General features: G+C 36.9%; 1 protein-coding gene across 7 annotated transcripts in view; it reads left to right on the top strand.

The window, feature by feature from the left end:
* LOC124367980 (protein spinster) overlaps positions 1–22,102 on the top strand; it is a 181,824-nt gene that overhangs the window by 145,658 nt on the left and 14,064 nt on the right. For 5 of the 7 annotated variants that reach the window (XM_046825238.1, XM_046825237.1, XM_046825232.1 and 2 more), the window contains exons 2-8: positions 7,185–7,381; positions 9,137–9,288; positions 10,621–10,703; positions 15,356–15,476; positions 17,224–17,358; positions 18,611–18,875; positions 20,773–20,871. In XM_046825238.1, coding sequence (XP_046681194.1) covers positions 7,185–7,381; positions 9,137–9,288; positions 10,621–10,703; positions 15,356–15,476; positions 17,224–17,358; positions 18,611–18,875; positions 20,773–20,871 — 1,052 coding nt within the window. Of the gene's footprint in view, positions 1–7,184; positions 7,382–9,136; positions 9,289–10,620; positions 10,704–15,355; positions 15,477–17,223; positions 17,359–18,305; positions 18,568–18,610; positions 18,876–20,772; positions 20,872–22,102 lie in introns of all 7 variants that reach the window. The other 2 variants (XM_046825233.1, XM_046825236.1) reach the window with 1 other exon arrangement.

Below are 22,102 nucleotides of genomic sequence, written 5' to 3'. Positions count from 1 at the left end.
TGTTAACACCTTGAAGCGTAAAAAAGTGTAACATGATCAACAGACTCCCGGAGTGCATCAAAGAATTTGCAACAAAGAAACGTTTCAAAGCTCGATTAAGAGATCTTTTAATGTTGAATGCGTTTTATTCACTTGATGAGTTCATGACAAATCGCTGGGAACAAAAGATTGACTCTGTTGCCGAAATGATATAAATTTTGGTGTTGGCGATTGTAAAAAGAACGTTTTAATTACTGTAATATCGGTCAAATTTGACGTTTTAAACTTCAACTTTTATTAGAATAAGTTATATTACCAACGCATGCGATACAATTGTAAAAAATTGAATTTGAAGTAAACAATTTAGTAAAACGACGGAAAAACTTTTTTGTGTGAATTAGGTGCATTAAATACCCATTAAGCGGACAGCGCGTAATATGACGTACTTGTCCGGCGGGAGCTGGAAATTACGAGAAATAACGCCGCTACAACTCGGGAGCGCGGAATAACGCGCCGCGCTAAGTGACGCACGAGTCTCGGCGGAGCGGCAAAACCCGCGCGCTTGATATATGGAGCGCGATTGTGCACCGGGGATCGTCGATCATAAATCTCCGCGAGCAGCCGGTCTGCCGGGCGGCGATAATTACCGTATTTGTGCGCGACAAATGGTTCCCTGCTGACAGAATGTGGCAGAACACTCTGTGAGCTGCGAGATCTCGGCTGTGAACCTTGCACGTCAAAAAATTGCAGCTGTTGACTCTGCCACGTCTCTTTATCTTGTAAGCAGTTTTATTCTGTAAGTCAAAATGTGCCCTGACTAGAGGCCGAGACGTAGTGAATATGGAGTGCCGATGGCCGAGGGGTCTATGTCGTTCGACTTTAGGTCTCAGTTAGAGATAGCGCAGGTTCGAATCCTGTCTGTGACCGTTGCACTTTTTATCAGTACCATCGACCTTATATTGTATCGTCTCTCCCCCTTACTCTGTTTGATAAGATCGTAGCACAGGCCTGTGGCCCATGAGGATGGACAGAATAAGGCTTAAGACCGGCCTCTCCTCATATATATTGAATATCGAATATATATAAATGAAACGAGAATCAGAGACAACTGCGTACTGGAAGACACAGAACGGTAGTTTATGAACGCCTACCCTCGCAGGCAGGTGTCCGTTTCACCAACAGACTGCCCGATTCCACGAAAAATGAACATACGTTAAAAACTCGTCTGAAGCGCTTTTTAGCACATAAAGCATTCTGTAGGGTCGACGGGTTTTTGGATTATAGTTAGGAGACCTCCCTAAGACTGACACTGGCGTTGGCGATGGAGAGAATTGGCGAGTGAGTGGTGTGCGTGAACGTAAAGATCAAAATCTAATCAGATTTGTGTTGCCGGAACATTATACAACAATGCATGGCAAAAATATTTTTTTTTACTTTTTACTTGCTAAAATTTTTGTCGTACACATCACAAGAAATTTCATTCAAACATACAATTTGCAAACTTACCTACATCAAGCCATTCACCAAATTATTATTTTTTACTGTTGTTTTGTGCATCGAGTTTACCGTTTGAAGTGAAATAAATATTTGTAAATATAGAAATGACTTACGGACATGAATGACTCCACGTGATTGTTCGTCAGCCGGATGATGTTGTGATACCTGATTCTCCGTGAACGAATATGGACAAGTTGTAACTCTGTTTTAAGGTCGTGCATCGCTTATATTGGCATGGAATTTAATTGTTCAATGGTTTGCACACCATAAAACTGGACGTGTAATTGAAGTACAGCGTCGGAAATGCAGTGTGCATACTTTGATTTTCGGCGCCCACGATCATTTGGAGCGGGACCTAGTTGTCTCATAGTATCGGCTTTTAGGACTTTTGAGATTCGTATGCCCTATTAAATATTGGCTTGGACAAGATTGCTAATAGCTATTGTAGCGATTTTAAAGCTACATTGGTTTATTTTTTTAATTAAAACTTAAATTAAATGAAAATGTTGGGAAAGAAATATTGGGATTTAATTTTAAATTAGATTGTGAGAGTTAGGATAAAAACGAATATGTAATCCTTTGGCAAGTTACTACTGGTAGTTTTAAATTGTTAGGAAGGCGGTTCACTGCCTTGGATTGATCAGAACTTGTCTTGTTACGGCTATTGTTCTCCTAGTTTGATGCAGCTGGGCCAATGAGAGAACACCGCGGATGTCCATCAGAATTGGTGGGAAGGGGTAGTGTATAAGCGCCAGCTCATAGTTTTCGCCCTTCTTTTGGTAATTTTCGTGAATTAAGTTGATTACAGTGCGCCGTGTTTCTAAATTATTTCCGCGAGGGATTTTGATTCTGGAATATTAATATCTAATATCCAGGTCATAGCTATGTAGTGTCTACTTGCAAGTTAAGTGATTGAGTCATCCACCCCCGCACCGTTTTGAGGTGGGTGATCTAAAAGGATATTGTGGAATACAACCGGTCTGTCTTTCCATCATTATGTTTTCCTCGGTCCACCCTTTCCTCACTTGTTTCCTTGTGTTCCGCTAGGCATTGTATATCGAAACAATGTCCGCCAGACCTGCTAGGGTTTAGCGCTAGACCTCCACGATTGATAAGTCCCTAGAAGTCCTGAACGGTGTGTCCCCAAGGTGTGGGAGGTCTGATTTTGATTTCAGACTGGGCTTGCCCCGTTACTTGTCTGCTACTGTGTGCCTCTGCCACTGATCACGCTTCAATGGGAATTCCTGAGTGACTTCATTGGTGGGTGGGGCTGTCGCCTCTATGAAAGACCAGCAAGGTGATTCTGGTCAGAACCACAGGAATGTCTTTGGCATCTCGCCAGCAGTTCTAGTAACATATAGTGATCTTTTGGTGTAAATAATATGCAGGATCGGTTTAAAAAAAAAGTTTCTTTGATAAAGTATCTTGTTTATTTATTTCCTTTCAACGGTCAAAAACCAATTCACATTTATAAACATACTAGCTGTTTCCCGCGGCTTCGCACGCTTTACGTAAGCCTTGTCCATGTATTTGCACTTCTGGTTCAAGTGCATTATATTTCTAACACTGATGTAGAGTTTGTCTTGTTGTCACGATCAAGAAAATCTGTGTACGCTTATTATATAGCCGTTATACACGTAGATGTATTTTATTATAAAGCGGTGTAACAGTCAAGCTTTAAGTTCAACCGTATATTTATCATAAAGACAAACATATATTCTAACTTAGTGCCTTCAAATAGTCTTTGGCAAATTAATATACGTGACTGTCTCGTAATTGCAGTTTATCGTGTGCAGGCGCTTTGAAAACTTTTATATTTTGCAGCGCCACCTCGTGGTGAGTTTTATAAATGAGTATAGCATATAAACCTTCACCGTGGAAAAATTTACAAATTTTCATAATGATCGTTCAAATAGTTCACGATTCCATAAAGGACAAACGCACAAACATTCATTTATATATATAGATGATAAAATGACCAAATGACCAAATAATACTTAAAAGAAAAGGGCCAAGCCAAACATGCAACTGGACTCTAAATTAAGTCTTAAGCATAACTAACAATAAACAAGAAACAATAAATAAGAAGTGTATAAATTATAATAAAAATATTAATTATAATAGTAAATAATAAATGACAAAATATGTAACTTAAATACATTAGTGTATAATATGTGACATTATATGAATGAGTCAACACTACTTCTCCTCCTTAGACTAGTAGATATAGTCACGGCTAACTGAGATATCACAGGTTCATACAGGAATAGCAGCCATAGTGAATTATACAAGTCAGCATAGCCTAGAGCTGAGGCTTTAACCCTCCAACTGTTGTTCATCAAAATTTTGATAAACATAACCCATTGATGATTGTTGTTCGTCAAACTTTTGATAAACAAACATTCCCTTGCATAATCACTCATTACAGTATATTCCGGCAACGTATCGATTCGATTCATGTACCATTGGATTCGGGATAAAAAAGCCTAAGGAATACTATAGTTTTAAATATGCAATATAACATGTATTGAAGTAAAACTGTATTAGTAAAACTTTTATTAGCAAACTCTTACATATACACCCTATTTTCACAATTTATGCGCATCGCTGCTTTTTGTTATATAGTGTTATTATAGTTTCATAAATTTGTATAATGCTTATGTGTTTCTGAAACTAGAATAAATTTGACACAAAATGGTAAATCTCACTTTTGTAGTTTTCTTACTATAACTTGGTTTGCTAGGTATGGTCCCCCCCAAATTAAAAAAAAGAAAATGTAAATTTTGAATTTCATGTAAAAAAAATTTTTAGTAAACATTTTTTTAAGGCCAAATTTAAATACTAATATTATTATATGTTTAATTCTGAACACAAAAATATATACTTCTATACATATATATATATTACTTTTAATTTATATTTTTAATAAATGTAAAAAAAAAAACCCTTGCACGAGGCTCGAAAACATGCCGACACTACAGGAAAAAATGACCGCCAGTTGGAGGGTTAAAGAGATAAAAAAGAGTCGACACTATTGTGATCATAACCTCAAATTAAACTTAATGATGAAGAGTACTTAATGATTCCACGTCTGTTGAACAACGTCTATTGTGATACGTTTTTCACCTGCTGGGTATGAAAACTACCTTACATTTACCCTGTGATAACGAAAGTGTCCGGGTAAAATTGATTTGGATCTTGACAGTTTCTGAAGTGGGTAGAGCAACAGCAGAAGTGGAGATGATTAACGGACGCGGTTCTGGCTGGTCAGATCAAGTTCAAACTCGCTCATTTGAAACTCGACTTGATCACTTTATTCTTATCTTTATTTTTTCATGGAAGTAATAAGGCTTTAGAATTGAAGACATTTTTTTATCATTTCGCAGCATTTTTAATGTGAGAGCGCTTTCAGTTGCCAAATAAAAACAGAAGTGAAATGTAGACAATAGAAAACCCCCTATGACGAAGCAGTTATAATCAAATTTAAACCCAGATGGTAAAGATAGAAAGATGATAAAAGTATTTTTTAGACAATATGATTTACATTCATAATTTTGTATTGAATTTCTTATTTCACCAAAGGTAGAAAGATTTATGAATGTTTGAAAATAAGTGTTTAAAAAAATCGCAAACGAAAGTTTTTTTTACATACTACCTTTGATGGTTCAAAATTATTGTGATGATTTTGCTTTATAGTTATTCTACTAATTTAGATTTTTAATTGTTTTATATTTTATTATTATAAGTATGTTCTTTTATTCTTGATAGTGCGAAAAGGTCTTAAAGTTTGACAAATTTGAGTTTTTTTTTACATTCACAGTACATTTTTTGTCACTTTTTTGGTTTTACGTGTTTATGTTTTAATTTACTTAAGTACTTTCGTAGATTATTAGATGGGTTAAAAACAGTGCGGGTATACAATTTGGAGGTTATTTGTCGAATTATTTAAAGTTTTCCCTTTACATATGGAATAGTTACTACGGTAAGACGGTTTTAACGTATTGTAACTTTATTCTTACGTACAATAAACATCAAGTAGGCTACTACTCGACTATTTTAAGATCAAGCTCTTAACTATGAAATTAAATAGGTCTCGGATTTTGGAGAGAGGATATTTTTGCTCTAGCACGACAATGTGTGCCCTCTTGCTACTTGACTAGCGCAATTAAAAGTAGAAAAATTGTCTTGGAGTTGACTACCCCACTCTTACAGTTCAAATTTGATTATTATTTGTTAATAGAAATTTTGCAGAAAAATACGAGATCAGTTTTTTTTTTTATTTTTTTTTTTTTATTTTTTTTTTTATATATATTATATATATATACAACCAAATTGTTTTGTTTTTGTGATAACTGAATACTTTTCGCACTTTCACCAACACTCATCAATTTTCATTGATTCACTTTCATCAATTTTCATTGATTCACTTTCATCAATTTTCGCTAAACGCATTTATATCGGTTATCAAGGAAAATTGAGTTTCTTAACGTCATAGTTAAACCCAAGGGTTCCAACCATAATTGATCGTCGTGAAGGGTTGAGCCTCCTCGATATCAATACGATCTCCCGGGACTCCCCGCAGGCGCAAGCCGCGTCCAAGCCTAACCCACACACACAGGCGCATCCCATCACATAAATTCTTGTCTAGCACCCATTGTCCAATTGATCCCTACTCCAGATATTAAACCTCTATCCGAGTGTCACCATCAGTCATACGACTTCCACTCCTTATCTGTTACAATAAAGAGGAGAGAAGACTCCACGGCGTCGCGTCACCCCCGCCGCAAGTCACCGCTTCTCGCCGGTGAAGATTTTTGTAACCGAGATTGAAACACACCCCTCCTTCCCTTACATAGTAGTCGTGAAAAAATATGATACGATAAAAAAACATAAAGTTCTAGTTTGGTATTCTCATGTATAACCTTACTGCTAGCAATGTTTTCATATGGAATACCACAATGTTGCGTGCTCGGTACAATGTCATTTATAGGATTATTTATTTATTTCACTTCCAACGGTAAACCCAATGTACAGTAATAGTAAAAAAAGATCTATTAATATAAACATAATCATTTTGTGTTAAATTAGAATAGTAATTAGGTGACAACAGTACAAAATAATCTTAGTAAAAAAAGCTCACATATAGTAATGAATTAATAAATAGCAATAATAAATATATGATAATCAATAATAACACAGTAATAAGTTATAATAACAAGAAAGTAATAACGTAAAATATGGGTATAAAGTGTGGAATTAAAATGTAATTCTTTATATATTAAATACTCCGTATAAAGTATATACATAATACAAATTATGTTACCCACTACCGATGTAGTGAACGTTCGAAACAACGTCGTCCCCGGGAAGGTGATCAGGCTTTTCAAACGATAAAACTTCTTCGATAATAGCCATTGTTCTCTGACAAAGGTCTTTGTTATAGACAATGATATGCTATTATAAAAATGCGAGAGTGTATAAGTATTTGCTTCCGTCATCGTAAATATAGACGACGCGACGCCATTATGCACATTGCATGGAGCTGTATGTGGAGGGCTACCTCTACTAAACAAATTCAGGGTGTGCTGTTAAAATAAGAGCGCGAAATGCTGAGACAGAAACCTCGTGCCTTGTGATTGAATTTTTCCCCATGTTCACTTGCGTGTGTCTTCAAACGCTTGGACTTAGATTGTCCGTTTTGTCTGTAGGAATCCTGACTGACATCGAGGACTACTTCAATCTTCCGGACGACAAGACGGGTCTGCTGCAGACGGCTTTCGTGGTGAGCTACATGATCTTCGCGCCGCTCTTCGGCTACCTGGGGGACCGCCACAGTCGTAGGGCCATCATGGCGGCGGGAGTCTTCCTCTGGAGCATCACCACCCTGCTCGGCTCCTTCATGAAGGTTTGTATTTTTTTGTTCTCTTAGGGCTAGAAGCTAAGTAATTTCACTTACCCGTTAAGGAGTGTGTCAGGATATTCTGGGTGGGTGAGGTTGGGGTAGGGGCTGCCTCCTGTTTGAGACCCATGCAGAAGAATTGGATTTTGCGCATTAGTCTCAGTCATGTCTCCACGGAAAAAGAGGGAACCAGCTCTCTACCAGCGTCTCCAGTCAAAGCAGGCAGGGGTGGCATGCCCTCATGTCTAGTCTTGGAGGAGCCCCACCAATTCCCAAGTCATCTCCCGCAGTAGACTATCGATCTACCCTTGCACCCTATCCCGAAATTCGCTATTGGTGATGTGCCCAGATGTGAGCGATACCTCGATTTTTGTTGATTTCAAGAAGGTCAGTATTGTCGGGAATAGCTGACATCGGCTCATCAGCTAGAGATCAGCTGTACTCTTATCTGATCAGGAATATCCCACTAGTGTCTCCTATTATCAAAGCCAATTAAAGAGATAATTAGGTAATAAAGTGTGAATATAAAGTATTTTTTAGAGAACCCGTTGGAGGAGCTTAGGATGACACCCATTTCATTGCAGTGTAGACTACACCAGTAAAATAAGCTGTGCAATGACATTTTAGTTTCTGTAGTTAACCAGATGTTTATTTTATTTTTTCATTCGTGTGTTTCAAAATGTTCGTTCATCATTATAAGAGTGTTTCTATTACCAGAATTATGTAATTAAAAAGTTTTATAATATATGCAAAAATGTTGATATGAAAATACCATTTGCCATACATTGTTTGAAACATAATTCAAAATTTTAAAACTTAAAAATGAAATCAATACGAGAAAAAATTGACAAAAATTTCTGAAACAAATAACTATTACAAAATTAGCTAACCTGTATTAAAATTAAGGTATTACATCATCTCAATATAATATTAATTTTCTTAATCTATTATATTCAATTACTGTCTCTGTAGATATTCAAAATTGTTGCAGTATCCATGTATTTGAAACGAATATTATAGATTTTGTTATTTTAAATTGATACTATTGATCAGTCATTCTTTATACATACAATTTTGAAAAGTTTATCTGCATTGTATGCTGAATGAATATGAAGTTCTCTTACAGCTCAATTAAACTTTCTGACGATTTTTTTACTCTCGTATCTATTTTTTGTGATACTCTATAGTGTATATTAATTCTGGATTTGCATTAAACATATTAAAATTATGCTAGATTTTGCTTTACACAGAATCCGGTTTGTAGAGTTTATTGAAGGAGTCAACAAACATTGGGTAAACCAAGGTTTTAGTCAATAACGAGACATGTCCGTCAGTTTACGGAATTATAAAAACTTCAACTGAAAGAAAAGTGTTCTAAAATTGCTGATTGAGTTCCACACAGCACCTGCTTAAAAAACTGCTCTAATAGAGAGCTGCATAATTTAAATAAATTATACTTAATATAAATATACAGTATTTCGTGTTTCCACAAGGGCGTGCCCAGCGATTGATGGGTGGTGGGAGGGGGCAATACCCCTAAAATCAAAATAAATTAAATGGTTATGATAGGAAAAACATGTGAAGCAAAAAAAATAACCAGTTCTTTACTATATTGCAATTAAATATATTACTTTAAAATGTTGGTTTTATTCCCTTTTTCTGTGTTGGATGGCTTGCTCCCTAGTTTTAATTCTTGATACATCCATGTAGAATAAGTGTTGAATGTTTTCACCTGTTCTAAGCAAGTTCTGAATGACGCAGGATTACCACTGGTTCCTGCTGTTCCGCACTCTGGTGGGCATCGGAGAGGCCAGCTACTCCACCATAGCCCCCACCATCATCAGTGACCTGTTCGTGCAGGACATCCGCTCCAAGATGTTGGCGCTCTTCTACTTCGCCATCCCGGTCGGCAGGTAACGTCATCATGTCCAGTAGTGTGTGTAATGTACCGTGTAACGATGCTGACGGACACTATGTTTCGGGCATATTTGATTTGCTTAGGACAAGCGGCTAAGGAAACCCGTCAGTGCACTTAGTTCTAAAAGGACCTTTTGCACTTGCTTCCGGATAGATAGGATTTTCAGGGTGGGTGAGGTTAGGTCCTTTTCAGGATGGTTGAGGTTAGGTCCTTTTTCAGGATGGGTGAGGTTAGGTCCTTTTCAGGATGGGTGAGGTTAGGTCCTTTTTCAGGATGGGTGAGGTTAGGTCCTTATCAGGATGGGTGAAGTTAGGTTCCTTTTTCAGTATGGGTGAGGTTAGGTCCTTTTTCAGTATGGGTGAGCTTAGGTCCTTTTCAGGATGGGTGAGGTTAGGTCCTTTTCAGGATGGGTGAGGTTAGGTCCTTTTCAGGATGGATGAGGTTAGGTCCTTTTTCAGGATGGGTGAGGTTAGGTCCTTTTTGGGATGGGTGAGGTTAGGTCCGTTTCGGGATGGGTGAGGTTAGATCATTTCAGGATGGGTGAGATTAGGTCCTTTTCAGGATGGATGAGGTTAAGTCCCGTGAAGAATGGACTCTACATCTCAGGCATGTCACCAAAGAAGAGGAGGAGGTGTTTTTTGTTCCAGTCTTTTCACGTGGACAGAGTTAGCATGTCTTCATATCCAGGCTGAGCACCCACTCACACATTTATCTCCCGCAGTAGACCTATCGGTATACACTGTTACCTCGATATCTCGACTTTGGGGTTAGCGATGGTGCTCCTCGATCCGGTTGTTCAGATGTAAGCGATACACCAGTGAACATCTGTGGTAATCGAAGTAGTCACCCCTTGGTTGGCTGTTTCTAATTTGCTTACTCATTGTGTATTCCCTATTGCTATCATATTTTTATAGATTTCAAATGTAATATTACATTGACATTTGTAGGCAGTGGTGTACTTAAAAAATGTTTTTTGGGGAGGGGGTTTGATTCATTGGGTGGTTTAGGAAGTACGAAATACCCTCTAATAGAGGGTCAGGAATCTTTCCACTAGAAATTTTTGAGCTCTAAGATTTCACAAATGTGTTCTAATTTAAAATAAACTACTGGGTGCAATTTGAATGTGTCTTCCAAAATTTTGGAAATTGGCTTGAGCTTCCTGAGCCCCCTTTCTTATATATGACATGTAAGCAAGTATGTTGTAGAAACATAGTCATATCAAAATTTGTAAGCTGATCGGTTAATTGGATTACTATAGTCAGCAACTTTATTTTAGAATTATGTCGACATAGTAGTTAATGCAAGCTGATTTACTGTCATGTTGCAGTGGTCTCGGTTACATCGTGGGCTCGGAGACTGCCAGAATGACCGGCGCCTGGCAGAACGGCTTGAGAGTAACTCCTGTACTGGGTAAGTACGTTCAGATCCAAAGCATGCTTTTGTAAGTTGTCTCCAAAGTGATCATAAAAGTAAAATACTTATAAAAGTTACAACTAAAAAGTGTGTAGAAACATTTTTTATTCCCATAATATTAACATGCAATTAAATATATATATCAATGGTTTATAAAACTTATGTATAAATATAACTAAAAAGAATACTCATAAAAATACTTTTTAAATTTTGTTCCGCAGTCTGTATTTACTATAATTTTAGGGTAAAAGATTAAGTAATTACATAATATTGCACAGTGAATAAAAATTCATGCTAAAATTGGCACAAATAAAACCTACATTCTACCACCACCACAAAAAAAAAAAAAAAAAATGGTTTAAATAGCTGTAACATTAAGATCTCAGAAAGTAGGGGTGTTATGAGCTAATGTAAACTTTACTAGACCAACAACAATAAACGTATTAATTGTTAAACTGGAAATGGTCTAAAAAGATGATCAGATCGATATTTTGTAGTATTTAGTAACTTTAGTTTGACATTACATTTCCTTTTCATAAATGTTTCAAAGAGTACACTTATTGGTAATAAATGGCTGATACGTCATGAGACTTTCAATTTAATTTATAATTATGTTAATAAAAACCAATACAACAACATGTAAATATGTAACATGTAAATAGTAAATAGACAAACAAAAATTCTGCATTATAGTATCAAAAGATAATTATATCAATGCAAAACACCGTATTCTACATGTACAGTGTAAATTACAAAAGTGCTATGTGCACCGTAAATATTAATTGTAAACAATAAAAACTTCAAGACGATTAATTATTGTGTGATATAAAATAAACGAGGTTGAACAATTTATGAGCTAAAACACTAAAAACTCAATATTGAGTTTGTGAAGATAAGTTTCCTTCTCCCCTGTGCCTATTTATTTTATTGCTGTGTAGAGCAGTGCTTGGTTAATGGGGCAAAGGGGAGAACCATTTGCAAGATTCTGGAACAAGATTTCAGAGATGCATTGTTGAACAGTTATTGTTGATTAGATTGTTATGTATTCTCACTTTGACTTTGTTATCACCATTCTTCTTTTCTTAAATGCTTGAGCTACAGTTACAGCGAACTAAATATGACAGCTGAATTGGCCATAAAAGGTTCAAATCTGTACTTGATTCCACGTTCACTGTGCAGTACGGAGCATCCATAGGTCACGTTATTCAGACCCAAAACAGCCATCCTGAAAACATTGACTCTCTGAACCACGCGCTTTTATTCATGATATTATAATTATACTTATAGTGTATTAATATTATAATAAACTAGCTGTTTCCCGCGGCTTCGCACGCGTCTCTTAAGCTTTGCCCGTTATATTTCTTTGCCTTCAAATAGTGTTTGGATATTTTAATATACGTAACTACTGTGTTGTAATTGCAGTTTATAATGTGCAGGCGCTTTGATAACTTTTATATCTTGCAGTACAGCCTGGTGGTTAGTTACATCAATGGGCATTGCGTATAAACCTTCTACATAGAAAAATACAAATTTTCATAGTGATCGGTCCAATAGTTTCTGAGTCTATAAAGGACAAACACACAAACATTCATTTTTATATATTATGATTGCAGAAACAGTTTAAACAAAATTTGTCGTTTCTCTTAAGCTTACTCTATGCTTTAAAACTATAAGTGTAAAGAAATTTATATATAAATATATTTTTTGTCGCATTATATATGTTTACAAAGAACAGCTGATTAAAAATTTGAAAAGACTCTTTCACTTAATAACATATGTTTGCTGCAATGCATTTCTTACGGGTATTTCTGTAACCAGTGGGGCGGAATCCTGAATCGGGAAAGGGATAAAAAGTATCCTATAACCTTCTACAGATCAAGACGAACAAATTTTTAAAAAAAATTAGGCGAATCCGTCCAGCCGTTTGTGAGTGATGCTGTTACACACGAACAGTTTCATTTTTATATATATAGATAGTTAAATAAACTTCTGTCATTTTGAAAGTAATAAGTTTGACGTATAAAGCAAATGTTTCTTAGGCGCCTTCATACTGATTGCGGGTATAGTTCACACAATACGTGACATTAAAAATGATTTTTTGAGTGAAGGTATTACTGCAACTATCTCCCGTTAAACCTTTAGTGCACAGTGTGGAATCAACTATGTGTTATTGACACATTTGTTTTATATTTTGGCAAAGAAGTATAAATGATAACGTCAAAGTAAGTGGAACACAATGTTTGACACTTCGGAATAATACCATGTCTCACAGAGTATATTAATAATGTTGGGTGTGGAAAGGAACATTATAACATTTTTTCTGCATTTGATGCCATGATGTTCTTCTATTATGAGATAGATAGGGTTGTTTGCCTTTTTTATCTTAGAAGACTCCAGAAGCTGAATTAAGTTTGAAAATGAGCAACGTGGTGTTTTGCCAGTCCTGTTATAACGCGTACTGTAATTTAAATGTTTATTTGTAACAGTTAACCGTATCAGATACAATACACCAGAGTCCATTACATGACCCTGGGAATCTATTGTAATTTAATCCTGAAATCTAGACAACCCAGGCAATCTTGAGGCTCTAAGACCTTAAGATGTCCCTAGGAGCCTAATAGTCCATCTCTGCAGGATTTTGGAAAAGCCCTGTTAAGGCTTTCTATCTTGGGCTTCTCACTGTTGTAGCCCTTTACATTCAAACTGTCATACTAGAGACACTTAAATGCGACTTACCAAGAGGGGAAAATATCCACACCCACAACACCCGGAATGCCACCAACTACGTTCTGCCATCCCATCGTACTGTCCAGTTCCAGAGAAAACCATCATACATCGGGCGTAAGCTGTACAACGCTCTACCCACATCTTTAAAAGCTCTCGGAAGGAAATCACTGGCAGCAGGACTTCTCAACTGGCTCAAGTCAAGACCTCTCTATTCTATGAAAGAATTTTTTGAGGCTGCACAACAATGAAGAGACGACATGCAAAATTCATGAACTAAAATAATTACAACTGTGTTCACTATTAAAATTAATGTTATTGACACCATTACGTATCTTGATGATACTGTAAAATAAAGAATTATTGATTGATTGATTGAAGGTGTCTCCTCTTAGTCAGGGCAGCCACTCTGTAGAAGTAACATGATGTCCAACTCAGAGATGTCCGGTCAGCTGAGTTCAAGGAGAGGTTCACTCACTGTATGTTGATAAAGGATCTATGACAGCTTTCACTTGTCTCAGACCATGGAGGCTTTTCCACTAGTGAGAAGTCTCCACATCCACCCATTTCATGACATTTTTGACTTTGCATTTGCTCAAGTCACAAAAGGGTTTCGGGTCTTGAGTTTTGACATGGCTCCACCTTTCGCCAACCTCTCCGCCGTCTCATTCCCTACAATCCCCTCAAGCCCCAACACCCACATCAGAGTGGCACAGTTGAGCTTTAGGTAGTTATAGGCAGTCCCAGACCAACTTTGACGCAATAATGCAGCTCGACTGTCTGATATAATATATAATATTGGAACTTTTCTGTGTTCTTAATAAGTTGAACCAGGCACACAGATGTTACGCCAGACATAAAGATCCATCCTGACGATTAGAAACCATATAAAATATACTGCTGGATAATCTTTTTTTTCAAACAGTAATTATGTTAATTTAATAACATTTTTGTAATATTTCCACTGTCTGCAATAAATGATTATTATTATTTTTATGGATTTATATTGGATTAGTATTTACCGTTGTAATAAAAATACAATATAAACATTCATTGGTGGATTGGAATAGGGACATATTTTTTCACCACTACTGTATTGAATTGGCTATTTTCCAATACGGCTGATATCTGCGGATTTCGTTATTTCTCTCGTAGCTGACTCAACTGATTTTCCCTCCCCTAAACATTACTTGCCTTGTATAAACAATTTTTTCTATATGTAAAAATCTTTTTCTGCATAAACAATTAAAATTCCAATATGATTCCGTTACTTGTTTTGATAGTCCCATATTAAAACAGCCGATTTTTTTCCTAAAATGAATTATAAAATAGTGTTACGTTTTCCTATGGTCCATACTCCATAGTTACTAGACTTTGGAAATGTAAGATAATTTTTAAAAAGATTTCGTGCTTTTTGTATCGTGATGAAAATTATCATTCAATACTGGTCTTGAAAGTTCTATTGCGGGGATTGATAGCATTTTCCACACTCAGCTTTGACTCTAATATAAATTTAATAGGTCACTTTCGGGGCTAGTAATGAAATTTACTATATCATTTGTGAGAAGCATAAATAGGACTAGTCCCAGTACCGATCCTTGTGGTACACCCCTTTGTATATCAGCAGTTCTGGAATGAGCCTTGTATTTTGTGTTGTTTTTTATATAATTTATTTCCACAAGTTGTTTTCTTTTACTAAGGTAACTGGCAAACCACTGTTCTGCTCTCCCTCTCACACCCAGGTTCCTTAGCTTGAAGAGTAGGAGATCATGGTTTTTCATCTGTTTATGTCTATTTCTCTGCCTTTGTAAACTAGCGTATGTTTTTTTCCATAGTATAGTAAAAAGCTGGCAAAGAGTGTGAACCTGAAGTTATTGTTTTCCTCGGTTTGTCCATGTACTCTGAATGCCCCCTGTGTGCTGCAGGAATGATCGCTGTGGTGCTGATCCTGTTCGTGATGACAGACCCAGAGAGAGGGGAAAGTGAGGGGAAGACGCACCTGTCTCCCACCTCCTGGAGCCGGGACGTGAAGCTGCTTCTGCGCAAGTCTGTACCTTACACTGTCTCTATTGTCTAAAGTCAAACGTTAATGTTGTTTTCTTGCAAAAATCTTTTAATTTTCTGTAAAAGCATGAAATTAAGTTATTCCTCAGCGTTACCAGGATTTAAATAGAATCATATCAGTATAGAATTGCAACAGGAAAAAATATTGGTTTGTTTATTTCCAGTTGAAATTGTGGTGGGACTTAGGTCTTTACTACTCATAAGTCTAAGGACTTGATCAAAACTTGAATTGTAAAAATACATGCATACCAATGACATAAAAGTAGCCATAAAATCTGATTACAAGATTTGACTTGCACCTATAATTATTCCAGTTTACACGGAGAATATTAGTTCTAATTGGAAAATTATAATTGAGGATATATAGTTCTCAAAATATTAAAACGTTTAAAACGACAACAGCAGCTATCTACAGAAAGCATCATCATACAGGGTTATCCAAAAGTCAGTGGCCAGCCTTGTACTTTGTAGGTTAGTGAGACCTGCTTTTTGGCTTATCAAAACATTTTGGGAGAGAGGGGCGGCCTTTTCATTGCGACATACAGAGTTGAGTTTCATTCAAATCCGCCAAAACATTACCGAAAAATGAAGAATTTCTCCATGTTTAATGTTGCCTGCCCTCTTGGAAATGAGTAGGTAATTTGTAAAACTGATATCAGTCACAAGTTTCTTGACCAAAAAATGTCCCATAAACTAAATTTCGTGCAAATTCATTTGTAAATAGTTGGAACACTCCAATAGATGTAACGGCCGCCATCTTGGATGGTGCTAGATATAGCGATTTCCGGTTTGCACCAATAAAAAAAAAATCCTTTTGCAAGAATGGCTCACATGTGGGGGGTTACCATTTGAAAATTTTGAGTCTGGGTGCACCCAAAATAGTAGGTCTGATTAACCTATAAAGGTTACCAAATTTGTATTCTAATTATTCAAACCGTCTAGAAATGACAGGGGTGGCCATTGACTTTTGGATGACCCTGTATGTTTAGCAGACTTGTTATTCAAGAGAGAAGTTTGGACCGGTTTAAGGCAGCAGCGAAATTTGAAAAGATATGAGCCCAATGCCCAGCATATGGATTGATGAAAGATACTAGCAAAGGAAATTTAAATAATAGCGTTTGAGTGCTTAAGGACTACAGTGATGAGAATGTTAGATAGTTTTTTTTTTCTCTATCTTAGGACAAGAAGCTTATAAATTGCACTTAGTCCTGTAAGAACCTTTGCGCTGCTTCCGGAGTGACAGGATATTCAGGATGAGTAAGGTTAGGGAGTAGGGGCCGCCTCCTTTCGAGATCCATGAGGAGGAGTTAGGGCACTACATCTCAAAGTCATGTCCCCCGGAAGAATGGGAGGCCAGCTCTGAACCAGTCTCTCCAGTCAAAGTAGGCAGGGGGTGGCACACCATTGTTGAGGCTAGCAAGGACCTCTGAGGGTAGGGAACAAACCCCACCAACTCCAACAGTCATCTCCCACAGTAGACTAGACCTATTGAATTGCCCATGAACCCCAGAATCTCGACATTTGCGGTTAGTGATGTGATGCTCCTGGACATCCATAAGGTTCCCCAGATTTAAGGGACACATTGGTTTTTGCTGTGCCCAGTGGTAGGTATAAACCAGCCAGAAGTGATCCCTGCTGGTTTTATGTTAGATAGTTATGATATACTAAATTTTTTGCATAATATCAGATATACAATCCAGAGTTGTGATGTAGAGATGGTATGTTACAGCCCGAGCTTCATGTTGTCGACGGCAGGTTTCACCTGTGTGTCTTTCGTAGCCGGAGCCCTCGCCTGGTGGGGTCCTCACTTCATATTCATGGGTCTGAAGCTGCAGCCCGGCTACGAGAACGTCACTCTCAGCGAGTGAGTTGTCCACATCTACTGTGATTCAGTACTTTAGCCGGATACTTATGTGAACGGTTCAGTGATTGCCGTTGGAAAATTCCTTTTATGCTTCTTGATCGCTCCTACCCTCTCAAATGACTCGCAAGTTGTCAGTATCATTTCCAGTTAACGTAACTGTGTTGCTTTTTTGCTTCTTCATATAATTTTTGTGTGAATGTTAGAAGTATATTATGTAACCAGTACTGTGTACACAATGCTTTTAGACGAAAGGCAAAACTAAATTTTGGATATTAATCTTTAGAACGTTCACGTGATTACCCGTGATCACCATAGTTGGCCTCCTTGTCATAGACACTGTTTCCCGTGAAATGTATATTTGAGGTTAGTTAAATGTAATAGGGCAGCTCTACCTCCAATAACGGTAGCTGTTGCACAGACATTTATATCCATTGTCTTTTAGTATTGTCCTTTACGATCATAAGAAGACTATGAATTTTTGACTATTTTTTGAATTGAATTGAACTATCTTTCTTCCGAGACGAATTAAGCTCTTGTAAACAATGGCGGCCAGCACCTGCTGATGATGATGTTGACAGGACTTCCCATGCACGCAATCATGACTTGTACACCCCCCACAACTTCACGTCTATTCATAGTGGTGAGATCGGATTTTGTTACCTGTGATTCTATTAACTATGGTTTAAGGAGACAACATTGATGAGTGTATGTAAATATATATATTGTATTGATCTAATTCCTTAATAACTTTAATTTGGTCAGATGAATGAGAATTTTAAAGAATTTGTTTTGAGATTACTATTCTGTTGTTATGTATATACTAGAGTATGTGCAAGATAGTATATAAAGATTTTAAATGTTGGTTTCTTATGGATGCCAGAGTGTGATGGCATGCGTATAGTTATTCGGAATTTACTTTTTAATGAAGTGTAACATTTTGTTTCCAGTGTATCCTATAAGTTTGGAGTAATCACCATGATATCCGGACTGATTGGCGTGCCGGCAGGGTCATTCCTAGCGCAACGGCTTCGAGTCCGTTACCCTCGCGCGGACGCCTACATCTGTGCCTGTGGTCTCATCTGCAGTGCACCCATACTGTTTGCGGCTTCACTCTACGCGAACAATAACGTGTACATGTGTTACACCCTCATCTTCATCGGCGAGCTGTTCCTCAACCTGAATTGGTCCATCGTCGCAGACATCCTGCTGGTAAGTGTTCCACATCTCAGGGTAACGTTCTGTTGTTTTCCAGAGTTAATCTGGTGTTCGGTGGGACTACAATGGTGTCGGGCGTGATCGGTGTGCCGTTGGGCTCCTACCTGTCGCGCACACTGCGACGCTTCTCCCTGCGCTATGACGCACTCATCTGTGCTGTCGGACTGTTTGTCAGCGCTGCGTTCACAGCCGGTGTACTGCTAGGCGCGGCCAGCTGGAATCATATAGTCCTCTACACTGTTGTTTTCCTCGCAGAACTGGCCATTAACATCAACTGGTCCATTGTGTCGGACATGCTGCTGGTAAGGCGGAGGAGGTTGGGCTTTCCGCTTGCCGTTACAACGTGTTGTGACTTGCCTTCCTCCACCATCCTTGCAGTGTTGTAGGTGTAAAGCCGACACAAGTTTGTGGCCGAAGGAGTTCTCTTGTTTCCCACCCATTGCTGAACTGTGTCTGCCGCTTAGATAGCTAAGTTTACTCTAAGAGTTCGGTTTATGATTGGAATATTATTACAGTGCCATGTGTTTGTCTTGTAAGTGTTATTTAATTTGGCTTTTGTTTTATTACCATGTTGAAAACTATAGTTAGTTATGCTGCTTTTTGATTATTTTAAATCCAAACTCTCAAATGAAACATGTGATTAAGGTTAAGGTTTAACTGCAGAATCCTGTGTTCAGTAATACCGGACAAGAGCAAATCTCTACATTTTTCAGTAGTCCTACAAAAGTTCCATAAAGAAATCAAAATCATTAAATTTTTTGTACAATGCATATTGTATAATACAGAATTTATATGATACTGAAAAAATATAATAAATTAATTATATTAAATGAGGTATAAAAATTCATTACATTAAAAATGAGACTTTTTGGTTTAACCCTTAAAGTGCTAATTTAAATTACTGTCAAACGCTAAGATATAAAAAAATATTTTTTTTTTTAATTTCCCAATGCTAATTTTTGTTTCATATTCCTTGGTATTACCTTTATAAAGAAAAATAATAAACATGTCATATTAAATTTTTTTGAGAATTTTATTAACGACCAACACACACGTAGTTAAACAGCTGAATGAAACGAACGCGTCTGTAGGCGTATGCCGCGTCACGGGCCATACAAAAACTGGCAGCGATTGCTTTCAATCCGAGTAGATACCGTTACAACGTCCACCAACGGTGACAAAGCGTTTTGTCTAGTCCTGACTGTCGAAAGGAACATCAATCTGCTCTCTTACGATAGCTTTAACAACTAATTCTTCGCCATTTCAAAAGTAAAGCTTTTGCGTTTGTAGACGTAATCCGCGTTTAAAGCATCGGCAGTTCCGCGTCTATAGGCGTAAGCCGCGTTGGAAGGGTTAAAAGTTTGATTTGGCCAAAGTTTGAACAGTAAAAAATTCAAATCTTTGTACAGTTTATCAATATTTAATTAGCAAATAAACACTTAATGTAGGTAATCCATGTTAATAACAATTATTTTCAATTTAATAAATAATATCTTGTGATTTGTCGAAATTTAATATTTTAATTATAAAAATACCTTGAATGCATAGAATAAAATTCTTATTCACTATTATATTATGTAGCAATCAAAACAAATTCTATCTGCAGAATAACACAAAAAATAGGTTGAATATTAAAAGTAATCATCAAAAATTGTAAAAGAATGGTTTTATAACCTGCTTAATTTAACTAAACTTAATTAATTTCATATTAAGTAATTTTTATTGAAAAGTATTGACATAATAAAAACCAGAAAAAATGGAATGAATATATTCAAATTCGATAAATGGAGCATTTTGTTAGAATAATTACACGTGCATTGTAAAAATAGTTTACATGTCTAAGTGTAATGTAAGTACTGTGTCTGGATCAGCAAAGTATAGCGCCTTGTTTGTAAAATTTGAACTTGATTTAAATTTTAAAATGTATTAACTTCCTTTAAATTATAAAGGTTTGAGATTTTGACTTTACAAGTTTGTATTTAAGATCGGTACATTTTAAAATTGTAGAAATTAAAATGACCTCTTTTGGTCTTCTTTTCCACTGCGATTATCAATCAAGTTGAGGAATCATGTTACGATTTTTGGTAATCAATTGGTACTCGAGAAAACCTTTTTTTTGTAATTTCAGTGCAGAGTTACTATGCTTCATAAAGTTAGGTGATTACCAAACTAATTGTCTGCAACACTCATGTGTTACAGTATGTTGTTACTCCAACAAGAAGATCAACAGCAGAAGCGTTCCAGATCCTGATCTCCCACATGTTCGGTGATGCCGGCAGTCCTTACCTAGTAGGATTGGTGAGTTTCATTGCTCTCATCCATTCTTTGTAAGTGAGTTTGCGTGATACCCACTCCTTCCGTGTTTACGAACATTGTGGATCACGTAGAATTCTAATTACGTTAAATGTTTGGTCTTTTGGTATTATCCGGACATCACTCTGCTCCTACCTACTACTTGTTATGAACGCGATATAAGTGGTTTAAGTTAATGTTTATGATCACTCACGTGATCTGAGGTTTAATTTGGTTACTATCTAGGGAGATGTTTTTCTTTTTTCACCAGAGTGCAGGGTGGTGCCGAAAGATCAATGACCTCAGATCGCCCAACTTGATCTGATATTGGAAAAGTTGGACGATGTGGGATGTAATCTTAGGTCGGGAAAGTACCGATTGGAAATGCCCCTGGCCATCAGTGTGGGTTTCGGTTTCGGAAACACCCCTCATCACTGGCAAAAATAGAAAAATACCCCTCAAGGTAGCACCTAAATTCAAGGTAGATCCCTCATCAATTTGAACTTTTTCTATTTGTAACACGGTATGTATTTACCTACTTATATCGCTTTAATAACAAGTAGTAGCTAGGGTGGCAGAGTGACCTCTGGAAAATACCAAACTATGAAACGTTTTTTGTAAAAACAGTTTTGATTTCTTCTTTGTGGATATATGAAATTCTTTCTCCATCTCTTCCACATTATCAATATGATGTGATCTCTTTATTTGTAGAAATTAAATGAAAGAGGTAAATTGTATGTACTGTAAGTTCAGTCTGTTAGTGAACGTCCAGAATTATTTTGTCATCAATTGACATCTCGCATTCTATTCAATTGAAAAGCTTCTTTTGTACAGTACAGTTTTTTCTATAGTCTTTATTCGTAAGTTGTTTTTAATTTTACAACAGTTTCATTAGTGGTTTTTTCCAAGTAGGGGAAAAACCCTTAGATGTTCTCTTAAATTGGTTGTCTTGAAAAAATAAGGATCAAAACTTTTTCACAAAAAGATGGGGGACACGAATTTCTCAGTTCATACTACTATCTGTACAAGTTGTGTGGCAGGATGGTTGTGGAATCCTCAAGCTCTGACAACACAGCACGTGATTCAGATGAGGAAACCCCCGTCGTACTTAGTCCTAAAAGGACCTTTGCGCTGATTCTGGACTGACAGGATATTCAGGATGGACAAGGTTAAGGAGCCGCTTCCTGTTGAGATCTCAGCCTTGTCACCTTGGAAAAAGAGGAGGCTACTCCAGTGT

This window comes from Homalodisca vitripennis, chromosome 8, assembly GCF_021130785.1.
Source record: "Homalodisca vitripennis isolate AUS2020 chromosome 8, UT_GWSS_2.1, whole genome shotgun sequence".
NCBI lineage: Eukaryota > Metazoa > Arthropoda > Insecta > Hemiptera > Cicadellidae > Homalodisca > Homalodisca vitripennis.
Note: the sequence above shows the minus strand (reverse complement) of the source record. Positions and strands in the feature narration are given on the sequence as shown.